The following is a 24,363-nucleotide window of genomic DNA, read 5'->3' as shown; positions in this document are numbered from 1 at the left end:
TATGAATATGAAGTACTATAATTGCTGTTTTAATTTCACCAGTGACTGATTACAGAAAAATAATGACTGTGCAGCACAAAAGTGTCCTAGTGAGGAAATAACCACAGTGAAGAAAGAACAGAGTTCTTACAGCTTTCTGCAGTATTCAAATACCTCTCAATATCAATGCCTTTGTGTTCATTGTAACAAATTAAAAAGCTATGAACTTAAGTAAAAAAAAAATAGCCATTCTTGTGTATGGCTATAATGAAACAACTTCCTGATGTCAGAGATTTGTACAATAGTAACTGAATCTCTAACATCCCTGTGGTAGGAGCATAGTTCCATGGTTTGTGATGAGGCATTAACGTTGTGTTTGATGCACCTTATCCTATGGGTTTAGGATTGAGTAAAAAAAAACAATATGGCATAATAGTTGTATCTATTGAATTTCAAAGGATATTTTGCCCCCCCCCCCCCCCAGCTTCAATGATGACTCTTAATGGGGCATTGAATACACCCACAGCTGCTTTGAGAGCCAGTTTGGTGTGGTGGTGAAGTGCTTGGACTCTTATCTGGGAGAACCAGGTTTGATTCCCCACTCCTCCACTTGCACCTGCTGGAATGGCCTTGGGTTAGCCATAGCTTTGGCAGAGGTTGTCCTTGAAAGGGAAACTGCTGTGAGAACCCTCTCAGCCCCACCGACTTTACAGGGTGGGGCTGAGAAGATATAGGAGATTGAGAGAAGATATAGGAGATTGTAGGAGATATAGGGTGAGAAGATATAGGAGATTGTAAGCCGCTCTGAGTCTCTGATTCAGAGAGAAGGGCAGGGTATAAATCTGCAATTCTTCTTCTTGAAAATTTATCTATGGAAATGCACAATTAATGGCTCTTTTAAACATGAGATTTGGATAACATGGAACTACCAAAAGACCAAGAATATGAAGTAATCTCTCACTATTTGTTAGTATTTGAAGTAGCAGTTGGCTGAAATAGTGTTTCCACTGGAACAACAATAATTTGAGCTTGATTTTCATCCACTGCATTTTGAAATTTTAATTTCCATACAGATATTTTAATTTTAAGCACATGTGATTTTTCTAACCATGCCCTTTGATTCTTTGTCAATTGTGGTGAGGATCACTTTGTCAGTCAGACAGCTTAAAGAACCTTAAATTCATGGAAGTGCATAACATTTTCCAAGTTTTTTTTTTAAAACATTACAAACTCTGCTAAAAATTATGGCCAGCATCCAAATAGCACTAAAACTAGATCCATAATCCTAAATGGATTTTACTTCATGCCACATTGTGAGAACCATAAGATGACAGGAAATATATTATATGATACAGAGGATCACACTGGAACTCTGGATCAGAATATTTGTACTCCACTTTGTAAAAAATAACAGATTGCAACAAAACATTTTTCTAAACAGCATATCACTTAATGTGCATTAGCTATGTATTATTTTCTTAACCTCTTTTTTTCCCCAAAGAGGAAAATATCTGATTCAATGTAAACATCACTACTTATGTATTGGCTGATGAATTATATTTTACAATTAAAATGAGAAAAACATGATTTTAAAAGATATGGTAAACAATAAATTACTCTTCAGTGCATAAAACCAGCTATATATATAGCAGGATTTCCAATAACATATAAATAAGGATTAATCAAGTGGCTCATCAAGAATCATTTCCATAGTCATGGTGTGCTAGATACACATATTAATCTTCAAAATGATCCATATGAGTTACCTTCTCAGTTTCATTGCCAAATTGGTTACTTGTAGGTTTCCAATAGGGTAGTAAGTGTTTAATTCAAATAGATCAAGTAATCACCATAGTATTAATCCCTTTATCAATGTGACTGACACCTCTCCAGATTTCTGGCTATTCAAGTCGTATCTCTCTCTCTATATATATATTAAAAAATGGAGGAGTTGATCATCTGTCTAAAAATCAGTGATACAGACAGTGTACAATATTGGTGGATTCTTTTCACCTAACATCTTTCAAAGGAGGGCAAAGAGAGAGTGGAGAAACAAATCTAGGGTTTGAACTGAATGAAGGATTCATATTAAGGAGAGAAAGTATAAATGGAATGCACTGAACCCAGCATAGGACAGGTGATAAACAATGAAGTCTTACTCAGGAGTGTTTTCTCTGTCTTCTTTTCCTTGTTGACAAAGTATACTATAAAAAAAATAAAAGTTTAATTCCAAAACCATTTTTCTAAATTACCGACAGACTTGTACTCCTGGTGCCTTTTTACGTGATCACAAGCAAGGCATGCATGGGTTTCCCAGAACCGAGGAAGGTGCACTGAAAAATCCTTTTTCCAGTTGAAATAGCTAAGGTACATTTTGTTATTTTTGTCAAGCATCAGAAGATATTCTGCAAGGTCTCTTGGAGACAGAAAATCCTCCACGTGTATGAAAGAATCTGCTGGGATGTAATTTTCATAGTTTTCTCTTGGAGGACCCAGTACAACTGGCACAGACCCAGCTAGAAATGCATTGTAAAGTTTCTCAGTAATGTAGTCTTTGTGTATAGAATTCTCAAAGGAAAGGTAGAACTTACAAGTAGAAATAGTTGGGATCAAGTTTTTATCACTCACATAATCTCCGAATGCTTGCCCGTATGTATGGATTTCAAGGTATTTACTCAACTCATTGTAATACTTAACTCTAGCGTGCTCAGGGTTCCAGTTGCTCACCACCCAACACACCAACCTCTCCTTATTTGGGACTTCAAACAGAATGGAGCTTGTGCTAACCATCATGAAGCCATAAGGCACTTGAATATCTGAATCACGGCGATAAGTGAGGGTCAGATTGAACAGATGTTCAATTCCACTCTTTTGTGGAGTGTGTGTTGGTGATTCTAAGTTCATCCAGATCCACTTCTGAAATGGTGGCCTAGGTTGCTGAGGTAAATTAGTTAGATCCCAACTGATGTCTCTGTGATGAATAAGTACAGCATGAGATCGGTTATATAATGTCCGGTCAGTAGTCAGATGGCAACCATGGATGTTAAATGTTGGGCAGAGTGTGAGATCAAATGTCTGACCAAATGGCCATACCCAGATCAGAATAGTCGTCTCATTAATGTAATCACTTTTAGTGGAGAAAAAGCTCTTCATTTTGAGAACAGAGCTGGCTGATTCGATAGGACCAGAAATCCAGCTGCTTGTTGGCTTGATGTAAATAAGCAGACATGCCATGAAACATCCCAGCACAATGAAGATAACTAGAAATGGCCGGAAAATTCCTTTGGATGATGATGTCATAATTTGATCTGGTAAGAAAAGAAGACAAGCAAAGTCATAATTTGTTTACTGATAACTGTTCAATTATTTTCATAAGTAATTCAGAAGAATGTATCTCTGTGTGTGAACACAAGACTGTGTTGTGTTCTTGCTGGTGTTTTCCATGGGTTGCCGCTCATGATACACAAAACTATACATGACAAATAGCTGTAGAGAATGATAATTTTTCTTTTTACATCCTGAAAGCTAATGTCCTCAAGTTTGTACAATCTGGATGTATAAAACTCTATCAACATGGCATTTTTCTTATTTAATGTGCTTTTATGTTTGATCTAGTAATACAAAATTTGACTTAATCTTCTAGGATCTTATGAGCCTTAAGACATGTAGGCATGATCCCTTTATGATGTTCCTTTTTCTGGAATTGTTGCCTCTAGTTATTCAGTTGCTCTAATTAGAAATAGAAAGCACAGTTATTTTTTCTCTCTTGACAGTAGACAATTCCCTGACCGAAGTAATTGCAAGCCACAATAAGCATCTGGAACATGATTTCTCTCAGCATGGTGCTACCAACTGAGAAGAACACATTTGAAAGTAGGGTGGCTAGATTTTACAGTTAATTAAATTGACCAGCTCCTTTTGAAATTTTAAATATATTATATCAGTTCAAGGTAGATGTTTGTGAACATTATTTTAAGCGCTCACAAGATATTAATTTTCCACTCATTGAACTATTTTTTTCTGGCGCTGAGCCTCTCTCTATACCAATGAAATAAAGGACAAAATTTGTTTCACTTTTAAAAAACCACAAAAAGGTATACATTCTCCATCTCTCTTGTCGTATATACTTAACTGTACCTTTCCAAAAGAATATCGCACATATACCTCTAGCACCTGTAGGAATAAATTAGTTTAGATTGCTTCAGCATTCCTTTTGGAGCCGACTGACTGGTTAGGTTGCATGGCCAGCCTAAGGCTACAATAGGGCAGCATGAGCTAGTTCAGATCACTGGTAGCAGTTGCCTAATTTTGGAAGTATTACTGTTCTGACTAACCATAACAGTTACTGGATTCATTTAGAGTAAAGTCAGCTGCATTGCTTGGGGTTTTTTTGTTTTTGTTTTGGTTGCTTTTGTTTTAGCAGGAACATTAATGGGCCCAGCAATTAGAAGTCAGCAGCAACTGGAAGGGAGATGGAGTGACAGTGGTAACTAATTTCCCTGTCCTTATGATTTCTATGTGCACCTGACAGCAACTGTTCCTCTAAGTTCTGCTGGTGTAACAGAAGAAGGATGGTACACAACTCTCTGCAGCCATCAAAATACAGAGTGTGTCTCTTTGAAGATTCAGAACTTGGCTTGAATTAAATGCACTGAAGGAATAGACTGGCCAGACAAGCCAACTCTAAATGCAAGAAGGAAAGGGAAGGGGAAAGCCACATGAAGCATGACTAGTCCACAGCAAGCCATCTCCTGCCCCGTTTTCTGTGCCATACAAATTCACTCCATATTCTTATACATTGCAATTTTAATTACAAGGTGGTTATTACTGTAAGTGGGATATAAACACTACAAACGCATTTAACTGAAATGATACGCAAAACTAAAAATGCCAGCCCACAAGGAAATCAATAAATTGGTGTTTAGCAAAGAACCACCTCCCCCAACCACTGTGGCTCTCCAGGCAACTGCCTGCAAGCCTTTACAGAGGGAGAGGAAAGCTGCTTTCCCAACACTGAATTCCTAATAATCATCCTCTCACAATGTAGTTCTGAGTACAAGAAGCAGCCACTGGGTTTTTAAGACATATGTTTGCATTTGCTGTGTAGTTTGTCCTTTTCTTTTGAGTCTATTTATTTATTTATAGATTTATACCAGCTCTTCCACAAAGCCCACAGTGTCTTTACAAAGAACAACAAAATCAGCCACTATCTAGTCTCAACAAGAGCCAGAACCTTTTTGGCTCTTGCTCTGGCTTGGTGAAGCAGTCTCCGGGTGGTAGGGTTGCCAGGTCCTTACCTGGTGCCAGTGGGAGGTGGGTGGGAGTTCTCAAGAAGTGTACAGAGTGGTGAGATGTTGCTACACACAATGCCCCCAATATGATGACATCATGCAGAGGTGATGTCATCACACTGGGGATGTCACAAGGCAATGCTCTTGTATTTTGGGCACTGTGTGATGTTATCAAGTTGGGGATGTACCAAGGGCTTGTGGCTGTTGGGGACAAAGCTTTCTCCCACAGGCCAGCTGGCTAATGGTGAGCAGGAGCCCCTGAAATTGGTGGATCCCCCACTCCCACCTGGGGACTAGCAACCCTACCCGATGGAGATCAGGAGCCTATGGAATCTGCTTCAGTTCTACAGGGCCTGTAAAATGGAGATGTTCTGCTGGGTCTTTGGTTGAGGTGATGGATGTCTCGTTATACTGGCCTCCCCTGCTCCACCCTTCTAACCTGATATATTCAGGTCCTGTCAGGGGTGACTGCACCCTGCCCATTGGTCAATCTTGGGTACATCTGCACATTTTCATAGGAGAACTATATGCTAATGTTTATGTGCTATCTTTGGTTTGACTTTCTGTTAGGGTTGCCAAGTCCAATTCAAGAAATATTTAGGAACTTTAGGGGTGGAGCCAAAAACAAGGTTGTGACAAGCATAACTGAACTCCAAAGAGAGTTCTGGCCATCACATTTAAAGGGACCGCACGTTAGGGATGCCAACTGCAGCTTAGGAAATCCTGTAGGGCGGTGACTGAGGACGGTGGCATTTGGGGAGGGGAGAGAGATAAGAGACCTTAGAATCTACTGTCCAAAGCTGTTTTTTCCTCCAAAAGAACTGATCTCTGTAGTCTTGATAGTCATGATCCTGAGAGAACTCTAGAGTCCTGGAGGCTCGCAACCCTATCTTGAGTGGGTGGTAGCTGTATATGCCACTTGAGTAGAAGGCAATAAGGAGAAATTGCTGGAGTTGCTCTTTTTATTTCAAAGCTATCTGTCTGTCTATCTATCTCAGAGTTTTAAGAGGAAGAGATAGCTGTTGATGATAAAACATCAAGTTAATTCTATATTTTTTGGAAATTGGATGGTTATTTTTGTTATAAAATGGGAAATGAAAGGATTTTTTTTTAAAAAAATAGCCAATTACCATTTTTGCTTATTTGATATATTTTAAATGTTCTTTTTACATCAACAGTCAACAAACATAGATGGCTTTTAAAAAGAATTAGATGAATTCACAGAGGTCAGTTGTATTAACAGCTATTAGCCATGATAAAAAAAAAAAAAACATGTTCACCAGATGCTGGAATGAACTGACAGAATGTTGTTGCTTCCATGCCATCAGTGTTCTTTCCAGGGGCATCTGGTGGTCTATTGTTGGAGAAGACAGATCTTGGTCTAACCCAGCAAGGCAATGTGGTTATCTACCTGTGAGATATTTTAGATGGTTGTCGCTTTTGACATGTTTGCCCCTGGCTTCTCTAAATAATGATTTCATTATTGTGATATCCTGCCATGAATTCAGGGTAGGGGATGTAATGGATAATGAAACGACAGTAGAGTGAAACCAGGGGCAGCCTTATGTTAAAACCAGAAAACATCTAAAATATCTCACAGACTCTACCATACCATAGCTAGTCCTGGAGATAGGCCAGCAGGAATGTTCATAGCTATAGTTCACCTGGTGAAGAACTAATCCTAATTAATAACACTATAAAGCAAGGATAGGATCATTCTAAATTCTGATACATGACAACTTTTGTCATAAAGCCAGGCTATTATAACAGCATCTACATTTATGCTTTCAACATGGCTTCAGTTTTATCATTTGTGCTGGCTAAACAGGGAATTATTTGTTGGATTTTTAAAAGATCATGAATTGTTAATCGGAAAGACAACATTTTGCTTTGGCTAATTCTTTTTAACAAGTCAGCCTATAACGAATTCTATTGATTCCTAGAGAAATGGAACATTCAGAGAGTATTTTTACATTCAGGAGAAGCAATCAATCATGTTCATTCTGAGACTGAGCCACATGGACCAGATCATTCACTACTGATTACACTGGATGAAATCAACATTTGATGCAAGTCAACTGCATAACTCCCACTGTATTCAGTGGTACTAAGATATCTAATAAAGTCAAAGTATAGTTAACAAGCCAATAAATCTTTCATCAGATCAAACAAAAAGTAACATGAAAGATTTAGTGCAAAACAGAGCTGAAAAGTAACACACACAATATATATATATATTACAAAAATTTGTACTAAAACCCCACAATATTCCCATTTCCCCCAGTAACCCTTCCTACAGACCATAAGAAGAACCCTGCTGGAGCAGACGAGTGGTCCATCTAGTCCAGCATCCTGTCTCGCACGGTGGCCTATTATTATAATTTTTTATTTGTTAGAACTGGAAAGGGAGATCTCTCCATGTGAAATAATGTATTGCTTTCAGACTGGACAAAAATGAATCACTGCTAGGGATGATAATAAAAACTTTAAAAAGCAGGGGGAGGGGTTTGATATGAAGAAAGGCAGCCAGTGAGAACCATAATATTTCCTCAACGGAGGGAACCATAATATTCCCTTAAAGGAGGGAAGAGAGGCTTGGAAGAGAGCAGCCCCAGTAGAGGAAGCAGAAGTGAGCAGAGGGAGCTTTTCTCTGGTGCACATGTGTATGCTGTCTTTTTCTTTCCCCCCTCAGAGAAGCTTTCTCACACAGCAGCAGTAGCAATGGAGAGAAGGTTGTAGGAGACGGTCAGTTGCTCACGCAGGCTGCATGCCAGCCCTGCTGGATACAGCCTGTGTGCCAGATACATCCTGTGAGCCACATACTTGACACCCCTGGTACAGAAAGTTATGTACACTATTTTTCTTTGGGCCAATTTTTGATGGACTTGTGAAGATTACTTATGTAGAACATTGCTGCTCACCTTGTGGCAAGTGTGAGGAAGTAAGAATATATATCCAGTCCTATCCTGCAGCAACTGTACTGATTGGCAATTTATATCAAGTTGCTTGTACTTATTTTTAAAAAACATTATTTTTAAAACATTTTAAAATATAAAGAGTAGTGTATTATAACACTAAATGCAACAAAAGTGGAGGGTGGTTTTCACCATCAAGCAAATGACTGAGACAAAACAGCAAAAAAAGAAAAAAAGAGTAAGACTGCAGTTTGGTGTAGTGGTTAAGTGTGCGGACTCTTATCTGGGAGAACCGGGTTTGATTCTCCACTCCTCCACTTGCACCTGCTGGAATGGCCTTGCGTCAGCCATAGCTCTGGCAGAGGTTGTCCTTGAAAGGGCAGCTGCTATGAGAGCCCTCTTCAGCCCCACCCACCTCACAGGGTGTCTGTTGTGGGGGAGGAAGGTAAAGGAGATTGCTCTGAGACTCTTCGGAGAGGAGGGCGAGATATAAATCCAATATCTTCATCTTCCTCTAAAAGTTTTTAAGGACAGTAAAGCTGGTAAGACGGTCCTCACTGTGGAATAATCCTATCTGAAAATGGGATTTCTGAGTAAAAGCAAATATTACAACAAAACAACTTTGTTATTTGTGCACTCACTAATATAAAGATTTTATTAAAACAGAGGCACAAGGGAGAACTAGACTAGGTGGAAAAGATGTACAGAGGTCTGGAGGAGAGACATTCAAGTATTCAAATCTCAAAAACATATTTTATCTATCAGTTGACTCTCAAGACCTGCCAGTTACCTTCCCAGGCTTTATGTCTTCCTTTCTCAAAGAACTCTCAAAGGGCACAGAAAGGTGGTTTTACATTCCAACCAGCATTCCAAGATCAGAACAGGAGCCCTACTTCTAATCTGCTGGAATGAGCAGCTATTGTGGCAATTGCATCTCACTTGCATATGCTGAAGTCTGCACTGCCCCTTCCAGTTGATTTGGAAGATGGGTGGTACAAGTTCCAGCAAACAAAAGAATCTACAGCAGCTTGTTTATTGGAGGACTCCATTCCACAATACTCCAAACAACCAGTCATTCTTCACATATTTCAATTTGGTTATGTATACACTATGTTTATTGCAGTATATGCCACAATCATGACTAGTTTGTGATTAAGGAACTGGAATCTTCTGAATCTTAGAATAAACTTTACTGAATGGAAACAATTGAGAAGAATTTCTGTTACTATATTTACTAGGTCTAGTTCAAGTTCACTTTATCCACAAAACATACCCCAGTGCTGTCAAGGCATTTTGTTGTTTACTGTGAGGTACAAGGAAAGAAAAAGAAAATGCCATAGCAACATTGTATTGGGTTACTTACCATAATCCAAAGGTTTATATATTCAAAAGGTCTTCCCTGGAGAAGTATCACTTTTTTTGCAATAGTATTAGAATGGTGAAGGTGAAAATGTTGAATTAAATTGTGCCACCTTTCTACAGATTGAATTGTAATTAGATTTGAGGAATATTATGTGTATTCTTGAATCTCTTCTCAGCTGGTCTGTCTTCCACAGAGAGTTCTGAGTGTCAACTACAGGAAAGGACAATGTGGCCCCACCTTTTAATTTACCTGCTTGGTGCTCTAGGCCATATATGGGGCGGGGAGGGGGCGGGGGGAGACACTGCCTGTGCAATGAGATAACTACTCTGTGGGACCAGAAGGTCTGGAATGTGCTTGATCAAGCCAATTCCTTCTAGCTCAACTCTGACCTACTCTCTCCAGATTATGTACTCAGAGGTTCTGAGCCCTTAGGGGTATTGTGGGAATGAATCAGAAAGAAAAGTTACCAAAGTCTATGGCCAATAATTAATGCTGACTTTTTTTAAAAAAACAACAACAACAGAAATGCTGGTACTATGTATTAGGCATTGCTATTGAGTTTACGGAGACACTTGAATCCATATCCTTTCTAATTTCAGTTAGTTTTCAAAAGATCTTTAAGTTACTCCTTATGCTGAATGACTAGTTTTGTATTACCTGTGTAATTACTTTGTGGAGTTAGTTACTTTTTCAGACGATTTTAAACTGACTACTAGAAGATAAAAGGCCTAGTTTATATTACATAACAGCACAAGCCTAAGGACACTTAGCTTGGAGTAAGCCCCACTGCATACAACTGAGTTGGAGTCTAAGCAAACGAAATCTCATAGAATGTGGTTTTGAGTCACTGTATTAACTTAAGTCTATCAGACATGTGGCAGAGGTGCCTTCTGTTTTGTCTTGTTGGTATTTTAGGATTTGAGAGGGGTTTTTTAAATTTAAAAACCCATTTTGTTTAATTTAATTTAATTGAAACTAAATGTTCTGGGGGCTCTTTGAGTATAAAGGTGTATTATAAATGTAGAAACATGTTGCTTCCCAAGGTATTTTGCTCTGTCTTGGCTTTCAAAAAAGAACATTTCCCCACAGAAGATTCACATAGCATTGTTCTCCAAACTGTCCACTTTCTGGGGTTTTCCCTGCTTTGGTCCATTGTTTTCCAAACCTGCTTTACTGTCAACTTTCCTGAAATATTACAGACAAATGAGATTTGCTTGCTGTATGGATGGGAAGATTAATATTGCTGAATCTCCCTGGTCACATCAGTGCCACTTTACAGTCCTCATTCCTTGTGGCTGGCATTCCTTCTGGCACTGGAGAACTTTTTTCTAATTCTGATATTAGCATGCTTGGAAGAAAAACAAGGCTAGGGAAAGGTCTCCCCACCACCCTGTTGCACTGTAACCAGAACTTGTGGGCTGGGATTTAATTTTTTATCTGCCTCTATCAACACAGCCTCTACCAGTTTTGGGGTTTTTTGATGTTTCTAGTCCCAGGCTGCATACAGTGCCTGGAAGAGGAGAGTGATAAGTAGAGGCAACAAGGGAGGCAGGGTTGGGGAAAAGCAGCAGCATGCATTGCAATTGCACTAGCATTTGAACAATGACAAAATCCAGTCATGTCCCTTGTCAGGCATCCCTGAATAACAGGTTCAGTAAAGTTTCCTTAAAGACATGTGGCTGATAGTGGTGGTGTGATAGATGTGTTGTTCACTCTTAACTTAGTTTACCCATGATGATGGGGAGACACAGTGAGGCCAAATCACCATAGTTCCTGGAACATGCTCAGGAATTATATATAGTGCAAAAAACATCTGTGGAAGGTATCAGTTCTTTGGCAGACAAGCCAGTGTGGACAATATTCCATGAAAACGATTATTTATTATTTAAAACATTTACCAATGGCCTTTCTCCCTTGCACAACTCAAGGTGGTTTGAATATAAAGCAATTATAAAAAGTCATCTGTGAAGAAATGCATATTCTCCTGGGGTGTTGGCAAGAAGCAAACCTCGATTTGGCATTTTAAAGGTTTATTTTCTTTTCTTTAGGCAGAGATCAGGCAGTCCATCAATGACTTTCCAGGCTCACCTCTTAAGAAATGCTAATGGGTCTAGTTAGAAACAATGGTATGACCAAGTTTTTCCCTTCTCCAGGCAGGGAACAGAGTTTGGAAGACTTTAGACTATAGAACAGTGCCAGAGATGATCTCCAGGAAGGAGATGGAGGCAACACTTTCTTGGTGTGGGCTGAGCAGGTCAAGTGGGGGAGAAAACAGATAGGATAAAACCTCCATGCAGGAGGAAGTAGTTCTTTTTCTTTGGGATGCAGCTTCCAGGAGAAATCTCAGATCAGGTCTGCAAGCAGGCACCCACTATGTGGTTGACCTGGACATCTGAAGGGAGCTTGAAGATATTGGAGGCTTTGTGGAGCTCAGTAACTTCTCAAGCAAAGGAGACTGTCCTATTTTAACAGCTGATAGAGCATGTACAGGGAAAGGGACAGGATTTTTGATTTACCAGTTTCTTTTTTGTATTCCTTGTGCAATCTGGTGCTGTGATAAAAGGATGCTTGTAAACATTTTTCTTTGAAATAAATTTTAGACTTTTGATGCTGGCAGTAGCTCTGTGTACCACACAGACCTCCACCGTCTTGAATACACTATTTTAAAAGGAGTGCTGGGAGGGGGGAGACAGGCTGTTGACCATTCCTCCAGGGATGCACAAAGGATTAAACTGCCCCCATGGCAGCCAGGCTTTGGGCAGCAGGAGACACAGGGGCAAGGCCTTAGAACTTGGAAGGGCAGCTGGGAGTCCTGATCCTCACAGTGGGAAATCCCTACAATGATCAGGTGGTGGTGGTAGGCTACCCTAGAGAGAAGAAAAGCCCCTCCAGGGAGTAGGGAACCCCTAGGAGGGAAGGCCAGAGTAGGTACATTTTGCCACATCATTAATTTAAGAAACCTGTTAAGACTGCCAGTGATAAAAAAGCTAAATCTATCAAATGCAGTCCTAAGTAAAATTATCTAACTGCCTTCTGAACATTGACAATGATGGAATCAAGTGCACCCAGGCCTCAGATTCAGTGGGAGCTCACAGGTGCAGAGCTCCTGAACCTTTCTGAGAGTTCCACCTCCTCCTTCTGAGTGTTCCACCTCCTTGTCCATTGAATAGTAGATGCAGCTGCATAATGATCCCTGGATGAGCACCACCTATTTTTCTACAAAATGACCCCTGAGTGCACCTCTCTGGGGAGGTTGTTCCATCATTGTGGGGCTGCCACAGAAAAGGCCCTCTCTCATGCACCCACCAAATGGCATCTTTACTTGGTGAAACAGTCAGGAGGGCCTCTCCCTGTGATCTTAATTCCTGGAAGGAACATATGGGAGAATCATAGAATCACAGAGTTGGAAGGGATCTCCAGGGTCATCTAGTCCAGCCCCCTGCACAATGCAGGAAACTCACAAATGCACCACAATGTTAATTTTAATGTAAGTTGTTAATGATTTAATGATGATTTTATAATTGTAACTGTAATTACTATGTATGGTTTTATTGTATTTTATATTCGTATGCTGTGAGCCGCCCTGAGTCTGCCCTGGCGGGGAGGGCGGGATACAAATAAAAAGTATTATTATATTATTATTATTATTATTATAAATACCTCCCTCTAAGATGGTCCCTTCAGATACCCTAATGCCAAACCAGGTAGAGGACAAAAACAACACCTTGAACTGGGCTCAAGAGCAGATTGGTAACCAGTTAATTGCTGTAGTATTAGGGATATATGTTCCTATGACGATTTTGCCCTCCCTCACAGGGTTTCCGTTTATCTTCTTTTGAATGAGCAGCTCCTTCTTCTGTTTCTTTGTTTTTCTCTGGCTGTTGCACTCAGTCATTGAATGTATATGGGTAAAAGCTGACCCAGCTTAGGGAACTGAAGGAAAACGCTGCAATCCTTCTTATGTCCTAGCTTGATATGAGAGACTGTAGGTAGTTCAAAAATATATGTTTTATTTAACTTTGAGGGTAAATGGTCAGGTATGAATCAAGTTTAAGACTTATGAGGTGAATAGGCAACAGGAATGAGATAACTTTGAATAAGAATAAACACCAGGTAATTTGTTAAAACCAAGCAACTGTTTCTGTTATTCAGACAGGTCTTTAAAATTTGAGGAGAGAGGTTTCTTGGCAGTCTCTGCTTATATAAATAAACATGAAGTTGGTGAAAGCAGGGGCATTCAACCATGTTCCAGTTTCCCTTCTTAACCACTTAACAGGGATCACCTCCCCTTCTTTAGGAGCTATTTCCCTCAAACTGGATAGGGATTGCCCCCCCCCCTTTTCTAGGAGCTATTTCTCTCAGGATTGAAAGGGAGCCATTCTTGATCCTCTCACTCCCTTAGCCCTCTTTCCCAACTGTCAGTTCTTAACTGCCAGTCTCAACTGAAGAATTCCATTTGAATCCCCTGTCATTCAAGGTTCTCACACTAGGTTACGGTATTAACCATCTACTGTCTGTCACAGCTCCTGATAGTTGGTTATGACTAGTAGTTTTGTTGCAGCATTTTGTGCTGGGGTGTTCACTTAAAATATTCCAAACTGGATAAATATCTGAAAAGCAAGTATTTTGGGGTATTTTTTCAGCCAAATACAGATTATACAATCTGATTGGCTACCAAAATAGCCATATCTGCATAAAAGCCAATATTACAGTCAATTTCGGAACATGTAGAAGACTCAGCAAGCAAACTCAACAAATAAATTCTAAATGCCTTCTGAAACACATGGAATCAGGAAGTGAACTCACAAGGCATTGAAAGTTTAAATTTCACTTGCCAAGTCATGCCATTTAAACTTTCCATGTCTTCTGAACTCCATTATACTCTAAAGGGCTTGTCCCCATAAGGTATAATGGAGCAAAAAAAATGGGGTTTCCCAAATATCTATCCAAATTCCAATACAATACTGCTATTGGGATTATTTGGAAATACCAATATTTTTCAGGTCCAACAGACTCGAACCGGAAAAATGCTGATTTTTTTTTTTTTTTTTTTGCAAACCTCTATTCTGTAGCTTTCAAACACCCTTCAAAGGTAGCTGCAAGAAGAACACATTGCAATAGTCAAGTCTAGATGCAAGGCTTTTATTCTGAGCAGGAATGCACAGGAAAGCAGTTCCGGCTGGCTTGATGTCAGAAGGTGTGGCATAATATGCAAATAAGTTCCTGCTGGGCTTTTTCTACAAAAAAAATCCTGTCTAGAAGTAACTAAGGCCTAGATCACTGAAGTTAGATCTGACTGAACCAGGAATGGATGTTGCTAAATGCACTAGCTGAAGCTGGGCAAATGCACTCCAAGCCACAGCAGTCACCTTGATTTTCTAAGATGACTGCTGTGTCAAGCTGCGAACCTAGCTTTTTAAGGGGAGTTAAATCCCTGGTCTGCCTTTCTACTAACCCAGAGAACTTCTTATTGGGATTAACTATAGTCCTTTAAAAAAAAAAAAAAAAGATAATTAAAGATGGCTTAGCAGGCTACCCACATTTCCAATGTTAATATTATTGACTGAAATATCTTTATTATTGTTTTATATAACAATTTGAATAAAATGTTATCATCACCCAAACAAAAGTTTTTAAAACATTATCTTGTTTAAACTAGGTTTATTAAAAATAGCTAATACGATTAAACGAAATGACATATATATTTACCATTCTGATATCAATCTATCAAAATGAAGTGAAAATATTTGTGAAGAAAAGATGAAATAAAATTTCAGATTTCAAAATCAGAATATTAATCACCTGTGAAAGGTACTTAGTGCAACCCTAAAAACACTTTCCTATAAACCCCATTCAGGAGACCTGAGTTGAATTCTGAGTAGACCTGCTTAAGATAGCACTGTGAAAGTGTCATTTCATGCCAGTCAGGGAGATATACTTTGGAATGAGCTACTGTGATATTTCTACAGTTCCAGCTTTTTTCAGTGTTTTTTTTTACTTAGGAATTATATTACTACTATGTTAGCTAAAATTAGAGGATGTTTCTTGAAAGGGATGCTGCCTGAGACCAGACAGATCATAACAGAAGGCTGAACAAATGGCAAATGAACATCACTTGGCCTTCAGACACTACCTAAACTGTCATGCTGTATTTGACATTGTACTTTAGCAATGTACAATGTGCCTGTGTAGACTTTAGTAGTATATTCTAAGTATTGGGGTTGCAGAAGCTGTGAACAGGTGCCTAGAAGCAGTTTTGAGATGGATGAAGCCTATATATTTGTTTTTACATGCTTTTAAATGTTTAAAGTGCTTTTAGTGTTCACTCCCTTGGGGACCCCAAATTGGGTAGAAAAGCAGCATAGAAATGTTTTAAATCAATAAATACATATCTAATTTCAACTTCACAAAATTGTATGGCAATCTTACTTACTAGCAAACACCCAGAGAAGCCAACAGAGCTGGTGGCTTCATTTAGGAATAGGGTAAATTTTTCAGAACAAGAAAGTAAATCTAAGGTGTCAATTTTTATGTATGAAACCTGATCTCATAAAATAAAACAGCCTGAATCAGCTCAATTGCCTTAGGCAAGTGATTGTCTCAATATCCAAGTTTAATAAGGAAATGGCAACTGCAAAAAGTCATTGTTACACTAAAATACAATGTAGTTACATAATAACAATATGTTCAAACAACTAAATTAACTTACATATTCATTTTAGTATCAATATGGATGACATAATACTGCTGAACATAAACTATGCAATACAGTGTTTATTCAATGGATTTCAAACTTCCTAACATGGAAATGCTTCCTAGTGCTTGCCATGGAACCCTTGAACTTTTAGAACAGTGCTAAATCAGACATCATTGGCCAGCTGTGTGTTATTTATTCATATACAAAACAGGACATGGGGTAAGGTCTATTTTTTACATGAAAAGAAGGAAGGGGAGCGAAAGACTCTCATTTGTCTTATTTTGCTGTGCTGTTCTTAAAGTACATTTGTTTTAGCCTAGCTTGGCTATTGCACACTGAACATTCTTTCTAAGAAGAAACTTTCTTAAAGCAAAAGGCCATGGTAAGAGAAGGAAGGGAAGGAGGGGCTTTTTACGTAACATAGACCCTGATCCTTTCTTTTATACATGAACAGTACAAGCTTATGTCTGCTTCCATTTCTGGCTGACCATCAGATCAATTCAGGCACCATTAGCTTGCTGGGCCTAATTGTTGTCTCACACAAGTTGTAGGGTTATCAGCTCCCAGCCAATAGAAGGAGAGAGGTCACCCAAAGTTAAGATAACCCCTGACCCAAAAAAGGCTACTGTGACCCAAAACTACTATGAATAAAAAATTATCTTGTTATACCAATGGTTCAAATTAGAACAGACATACAATCGAAAATACACATCAGTTAATTCCAATTGATGCTGAATAATTCCTGTCCACATTTATACAAATTCACAGTAGATAGTCCATTCTCCTTAATCCCTGAGGAAATTACTGAAACAGGAAGTGAAAGTTAACGGTTCTGTCACTATTCATGGGATTAAGGAGAATGCACTGTAGATTGGTAATGGCAGTCAAGGTATCCTCAAGGAGCTTACTAATTTTCATCTTAATAAAATGCCTAATAAGAACTAAATAATAAATCACAAGGAAAATAAAAGTTTTTCACAGATTGTACATTAAATAGGTAGCTACAACTAATTTCGGATCTTAAACAAGTGTGCCTGCATAGTACAACCTTGTGCTTCCAATATTCAGGCTTTACATTATAAGGCAGAACAATTTAAACATCTTACATGCAACTTAAGAAAAACTAGGTTGTATTAGAGAAAAGGTCCAGCAGTTTCCCACAGTGACCAGACGCCAGATGTCTGCAAAAAAATCATGTTCCCCCTAATTTGTGTAGTGTATTGCATGACTTTATTGAATCATCTCTTAAAAACACATAATTATACATTGTATGAAGAAACACATTCCCATGTCTGTCATGAATCTAAAACTGGGTATTCATGGGACTCTATGGTTCAATAAAACCCAACGTGTAAACAATTGTTATGCTTTACTCAGAATTCGTTATTTACAACATTTCAAAATAAAACAAAGTTGAAGTCCAGTAGCACCTTTTAAGACCAACAAAGCTTTATTCAGAATGTAAGCTTTTGTGTGCATGCACATTTTATCAGATGATGAAGTGGGGTACAAAAAGCAATGCTACATATAGCTGATGGGCAGTGGTTAAGCATGCAAAGTAGTACAAAGTTAGAATCCAACGGCAAAATGTTGAAATTAATGAACTGAAAAAACATTAAGTTTAGTCTGGATAGCATTTGCATAGTGCATGGATTTTAATTTTGTACCACTTTGCATGCTTAATCACTACCCACCAGCTATATGTAGCACTGCTCGTTGTACCCCATTTCAGTGTCTGATGAAATGTGCATGCACACGAAAGCTTACACTTTGAATAAAACTTTGTTGGTCTAAAAGGTGCTACTGGACTCCAACTTTGTTCTACTGCTTCAGACCAACATGGCTGCCCACCTGGATCTACCAACATTCTAAAATGCAAGTTAGATTTTGAAACAAAAATTATAAACATTTAGTGGGCAAATGCATCTTCAGTTTTCCTGGGCACTTCACTTCAGCAACTTCAAGAACTCTCCTTCTATATTGTTTCTGTTCTCCAACTGCAGTCTGGCTGTTCCACTGACCAGAGCCCCGGCCTTTTTTGTCATGGCTCCCATTCTCCTTAATGGACTCCCTGAAGAGGTGAGAGGTGCCCCCTTGTTGGCGATCTTTAGTTGGGGCTGGGAGGCCTCTTTTGTATTTGGGGTTTGTTATTTTATTTTGGTTTTAATTCGTAACATTTTACTTATTAACTATTATTGTTAGCAGCCTTGAGTTCAGAAACAAGACAGGGTAAAATATTTTAATAAATAAGAACTACATATAAAACTCACCATAATAGCTCTGTAAGCTTTTGCAGGAGTGGCCAATGAAAAGCAGGCTATGTTATTGCATACAAATGTAATTATTTTATATTTCCCCGGCTGGTTTCAGTCCTATTGTGGAAGTGCAGCGCCCAATATGTACTGGTAAGTTTTAACTACTATTTGCTGCCTTTTAAATGAGCAATACAACTTCTTTCTTAAATTTCTAAAGTTGTGTGCAAAGACTGCAAACTGCAAAAATGAAGCTGACACCACCCCCACATCCACAAAAGCCTCTTCCTTCTACTATGAGATTGACAACAGCTTGCAAATTATCTTTTAAATTTCAACTCTGTAGGAAAGGGGTAGGTGCTGAGGCAGCTGCAGAGACTGGTGGTCGGACAAGCTTACCGGTTTTATGCTGCTCTTTGCAGCCTTTGTACATGCATCTCTGAATCTGCACAAGATTTTATCTGTCCAAGTATCTTTCTTTGTTAACAGAAATTAAACAGAATTAGATAGGAGACTCTGTTGTCCATATGAGCAGAACTATGATATGCACATGAGATACCAAGTCAAGCAGACTGGTGCTGCATCCTTAATAATCAGCAAATCAAAATAACTATGAAACAACTGAAATCTGGACTGTCAAAAACCTAACAACCACTATTTAAGAATGATAATGGAAGTGAGAAGGATTTAATTAGGCTACTGGACAATATAACATCCATCTTTTTGTGATAGCTGTTTTCACCACTTTAGCATGCTATGCATCATTTTAAGTGTGTGCATTTGTGTGTGTTACAGTTAATGTCCCTGGCAAATATTTTCTGTATGATCATGTAATTTTAGGATCAGAAATTATTTTCTTTGCCTTTCTCTAAGACTTGTCTTTCATGAACGAAAGACCAACATTTTCAAATCAATCTTATTCTGCTATGGTGTTACACACACTGCATCACTGATCAGGCAGGTAGGTAGTCCATTACCGCTGTACACTGTTTTTCTCTATAGTAATTTAGAAATCTTCCATAGTAAATCTGAAGAAACATAGTCTCAGTGGATTCATCATATTGTTTAATGTGCTTTTTTTAAAATGACAATATGCAGGAGTGAAGTATCTTTGATGAATTTCAATAAAAGGGTAATTTCCATTTTCCTTCAGATTCTCTTCTGTGCTGGAGCTAAAAAAAGAGAAAAGTACTAAGAAGAAAATATGATGATGTGCAACCAGAAGATTAAATATTAAAGGTCAGCAAGTGCTTGTTTTATATTTCATTCAGAACAAAATCATACATAAAATTAATTTTAAAAGCTCCTTATAGAACTGTTGTACAGTGCATTACCAAGTTACTGAATTTTAGACAAGGATTTGAATTTTAATGCAAATCTGTGGGGAAGCAATCAATGTCTAAAATTTGCATATCATAATAATTCTCATATTAAGTTTTAGGGCATATTCAAATTAGCTTTTTTCCACTGTGAAGAAGTGTTTTCTTCTTCCCTTGTTGCCTTGTGATTAGATTCACAGATTTACAAAACCTATCATAGTGTGCATGTTTTACTAGTCTGATTTTGCATGAGAGATCCATAGTTCAAACTGGGATTCCTCCCATGACCTAGTTCCAGGTGGATCAACTGAAAAGGCTGATTGATCACAGCTGTAGAAAAGCAATCCAATAAATACAAACTTAACTGTTATGAACAGCATTATATAAAACATTATATAAAACAGTTAATATAAGAAAGTTTATTATACCAGCTTGTAATCAAGGTTGACAAATTTTCCCTCTCCGCAACTCAACATGGGAATAAATGTGTGAAATGTGAACTGCCGTCAAGGCTAGCATTCAGAGAAGCACTATGAGCCCCTAGCTAAAGGTAAAATGGATCTGACAGAGCATTTTTAGGAAATTGTTACTGGGTGACCATTTTCTCATTCAAACCACTTACACGTGGAATCCTCCTTCAAGGCATAAAAGACCTGGCATTTGGAATGAAGTGAAAATAATCAAAACTTTAAAAAGCATAAGCATTAATACAACCTTGCAAATACATTTACAAAAATTACTAGCCTAATCCAGTGCAATCCAGAGGCCTGGGCTTGGGTGCGCCGTGCTCTGGCACCCCAAACCCCATTTGAAGCAAATGAGCAGCGCCCTAGATCTGCCCACACCCGAGCAGCCGGTCACCACATATGTCTGGATTCAGCCCCCAAGCTGCATATTTTACACCCCTGCTCTTGACAATATACAAAATTCCCTTTCCACATTACACTGAGATTAACCATAGCTGAAAAGGGAGGAAGGACAACACAGGGGTTGTGATTATACAGTTTGTCTCTGGCTCACCTTTCACAGATTTATCACTCATTAGTAAACATAAATACTCACAATTTGGAGGGTAGCCATCAGAGAGAATGGTTGCCAGACCCAGCCTGCCAAACAGTGGGAGATCAGGTTGGGCAAGGACATGGGGTATGTGTGTGGCTATCAGCAGTGGTGTGATGTCACTTCTGGGAAAACCTGGAAGTGACATCATGCCTCTCCTACAGAATTCTATGATAAAACCAATGGTGACTAAAAAGATATTTTTCCTGCCAGCTGCTGGTGCGATGGAAACTGATTCCAACTGGGGTGGGAGATCAAGACATTCATCTGACCAAGAGAAAATCACCTCACAGCCTTAATGCAAGAAGACTTCCCAAGAGAATTCACAGCCTGAATTTCTGTAGTTCAGCAAGCAAGTAAAAAATTCACTGCACCATCAGCAGCCAGTAGTTCTATATTGCTGTGCAATGAGATTCTGCCTCCTAGACCAGGGTTTCCCAAACTCCCCCCCCCCCGGTTATTTTCACATTTCTCACTAGCCAGGTGGAGCCAGGAGACTTTGGAGGTGGAGCCGGGAGACAGGAAATGATGTACAAACAAGCCTAAAACTCTTACAATGTTTTGTTTAGGAAAGGTAGAAGAATAGTGGGATTTTGCCATGCAATTGTAAAAATAAAACAATAAGAAAAAACACAAGGACCACACAGCAGAAAACTAAAAATATAAAACGCTCTCAGCCTGGAAAAACATGAAATGGCAGGGCATTTGAAGCTTCTCCCCCCCCCCCAGGTCTACTCAGATTAGCAATGGCAAGGAAGGAAGGAAGGACGGAAGGAAGGAAGGAAGGAAGGAAGGAAGGAAGGAAGGAAGAAAGGAAGGAAGGAAGGAAGGAAGGAAGGAAGGAAGGAAGGAAGGAAGGAAGGAAGGAAGGAAGGAAGGAAGGAAGGAAGGAAGGAAGGAAGGAAGGAAGGAAGATGGGGGAAAAGACTGACAAAAAGAGAGAGAGAGAAGGAAGAAAGGGGAAAAGACTGATAAAGAAAGAAAGAAAGAAAGAAAGAAAGAAAGAAAGAAAGAAAGAAAGAAAGAAAGAAAGAAAGAGGAAGGGAGGGAGGGAGAGTTGGAAACAAATATAGAAAAAAGAAAGAGAAAGGAACTAGGAAGGAAGGAAAAGGGAGGGAAAGAGTGAAAGAAAGGAGGGACAAAAGGAAGAAAGAGAAAAGAAAGGAAAATAAATGGGAGCAACTTACCTTTAAAACTGCTCACTCTTGGTGGGAAATCTGGCTACGAAGCCCTCAATGCCGGGCTGCGGGGCCTCCAGTCCCCTAGCTGCTCCCCCACCTTCCCCTGCATTGTGCCTCTCCCAGGTCATGTGCCTCCGTGCCTCCTTCTCCCTCCCTTCCCCACCTCAGGCAGGTCAGTTTCATCTGGCATAAAGTCCCCTGCCCCGCTTGACAGCCCGATCGCTTAGAAATCAGCGCGGAGCTGATTCCATGCCTGGCCAAGCCGTCAGCAACTCAAACAAACCGCGGCTGAAAAGGGAGCATGGCTCCTCCCTCCCCGGCATTTCCTGGATGGGAAGGAAGTGCCAGGGAGGGAGGAGCCATGCACCATTTTTGGCTGCAGTCTGTTTGAGCTACCACTGGCTTGGCCCGGCGTGGAATGAGCTCCACGCCAATTTCTGAGTGATCGGGGGAGCAGGGGGGCTTTATGTCAGATACAACTGACCTGCCTGAGGTGGGAAAGGGAGGGAGAAGGGAGGCACGGAGGTGTGCGACCCGGGGGGAGGGAGGCCCAATGTGAGGGAAGACGGGGGAGGGGTGGCCAGGGGACTGGAGGCCCCGCAGACCAGCGTCAAGGGCTCTGTGGCTCGGTGTCAGGTCATGACCCTGCCTTTAGGAAACGCCGTCCTAGACAAACTATATAATCTCCTAGTCTGCCCCATATTTTTAAAAATGCATCGACTATTCTCTCTCCTGGCTCCTATGGCTCTCTTTCAGGGCCAAAAATCCCTTTCCTCTGAAGAATTCACCAGAGGCTTAGCTTATAGACCTACAAGTGCATACTGCATCTATAGAACAACTGTGGAAAGCTGCTCAAGAGCTTCAGAACATAACTTTAGTCATCTACCTCTGTAGCACTGTAGCAAAAAACAAAAACAAAAAAATTCACTCTAAGTCAGCATCCCACCTCATATTTCTTCAGAACACATGTCAGATGAAACCATTATTGCCGCAATGTTTTATGATCTACAGTCAGAAGCTGAAGCATTATCTGTAGCTGTTCAATCAATGTGAGGAGCCAGTTTTTTCAGATTTGCAGCCAACTACTGCTGTATGTTACATGTGCCAAAACTGTTGCCCATACCAAAAAAATGAGGAAGTGGCCTACAACCAGGACAAAATTAGATTATTTTAGCAATCTTGCTCCCTGAAGCTTCAACAAGCATAATTTTTCAACAGAAGGCAGATTTGTGGGAACACGTGAAGCTGCGTTATACTGAATCTACTTGTTGGTCCGTTGTGGTCTTATTGGCAGTGTTCTGATTAGTAATGGTTCTTCCTGGGTTTTACAAAGAGGTTCGCCTCATTCTTGATCCTTTAATGGGATATTATGAGGAATGAAGTTGGAACCTTCAGCAACACAGAGGGCACAACCAATGCACACATAGCTGTGTGCCAACAATTGGAATGTTTCGCTTAATAATTTTCAGTCATTATGTTAGCTCTGTATTAGACTTCCTGTTGTGTACCAGGAGATGTTACATATGTTATAGATGTTACACATAACTGATGAACTACAAGCATAGATAGCTTCACGAGGGGATTGGATAAATATATGAAGCAGAGGTCCATCAGTGGCTATTAGCCACAGCATATTGATGGAACTCTCTGTCTGGGGCAGTGATGCTCTATATTCTTGGCGCTTGGGGGGCAACAGTGGGAGGACTTCTAGTGTCCTGGCCCCACTGATGGACCTCCAGATGACTCCTGGTCTTTTGGCTATTGTGTGACACAGAGTGTTGGACTGGATGAGCCATTGGCCTGATCCAACATGGCTTTTCCTGTGTTCTTAACTAGAAACAAAGAAAGTTGCTCAGCACCTGAGTACTATTATTTGTTTGACTCTTAAAGTCAATAGGAGTGTAGATAAATAGAGATAATATATTTATTGTTACCAGGTACATGTAAAAAGATAACCCAGCTGAAATTCATTGTGCATTCATTGGAATCTTGTAGCACCATTGGATATGTGTTGTATATCAGAAGACATTTGTAGCCTACTGTTAAAATATAAATTATCACTCTTGAACTCTTTTTAGATTACAAGTGAAATAAATTGTCTCAAAGACCTCTTCTCTCTTTAGAGGGGGTCACTCCTAAAGAAATGTTTGTGGCAAATGCACTGGTTGATTCCATTTTTGGTGAGGAGGTTGTGGCAAAAATTTTCAGTGTCTATGATAACAGGCTAGTCATGCCGGGAACACCAGAAATAGAATTATTTGTGTATGGTCTGGAGAGTCTAAAAATTCACTGAACCTTGTTTACCAC

General features: G+C 39.5%; 1 protein-coding gene across 3 annotated transcripts in view; it reads right to left on the bottom strand.

Moving 5' to 3' along the window:
- Positions 1-1,951: 1,951 nt before the first annotated feature.
- Positions 1,952-24,363, bottom strand: part of FUT9 (fucosyltransferase 9) — a 92,150-nt gene continuing 69,738 nt past the window's right edge. For 2 of the 3 annotated variants that reach the window (XM_060237323.1, XM_060237334.1), the window contains exon 2: positions 1,952-3,287. In XM_060237323.1, the coding sequence (XP_060093306.1) occupies positions 2,203-3,287 (1,085 nt within the window). In that variant the 3' untranslated portion in view covers positions 1,952-2,202. Of the gene's footprint in view, positions 3,288-9,548; positions 9,561-24,363 lie in introns of those variants that run through there. The other variant, XM_060237345.1, reaches the window with a different exon arrangement.

The sequence above is a fragment of the Heteronotia binoei genome, chromosome 1 (assembly GCF_032191835.1).
Source record: "Heteronotia binoei isolate CCM8104 ecotype False Entrance Well chromosome 1, APGP_CSIRO_Hbin_v1, whole genome shotgun sequence".
Taxonomy (NCBI): domain Eukaryota; kingdom Metazoa; phylum Chordata; class Lepidosauria; order Squamata; family Gekkonidae; genus Heteronotia; species Heteronotia binoei.
This window is presented reverse-complemented; position numbering and strand designations above follow the sequence as displayed.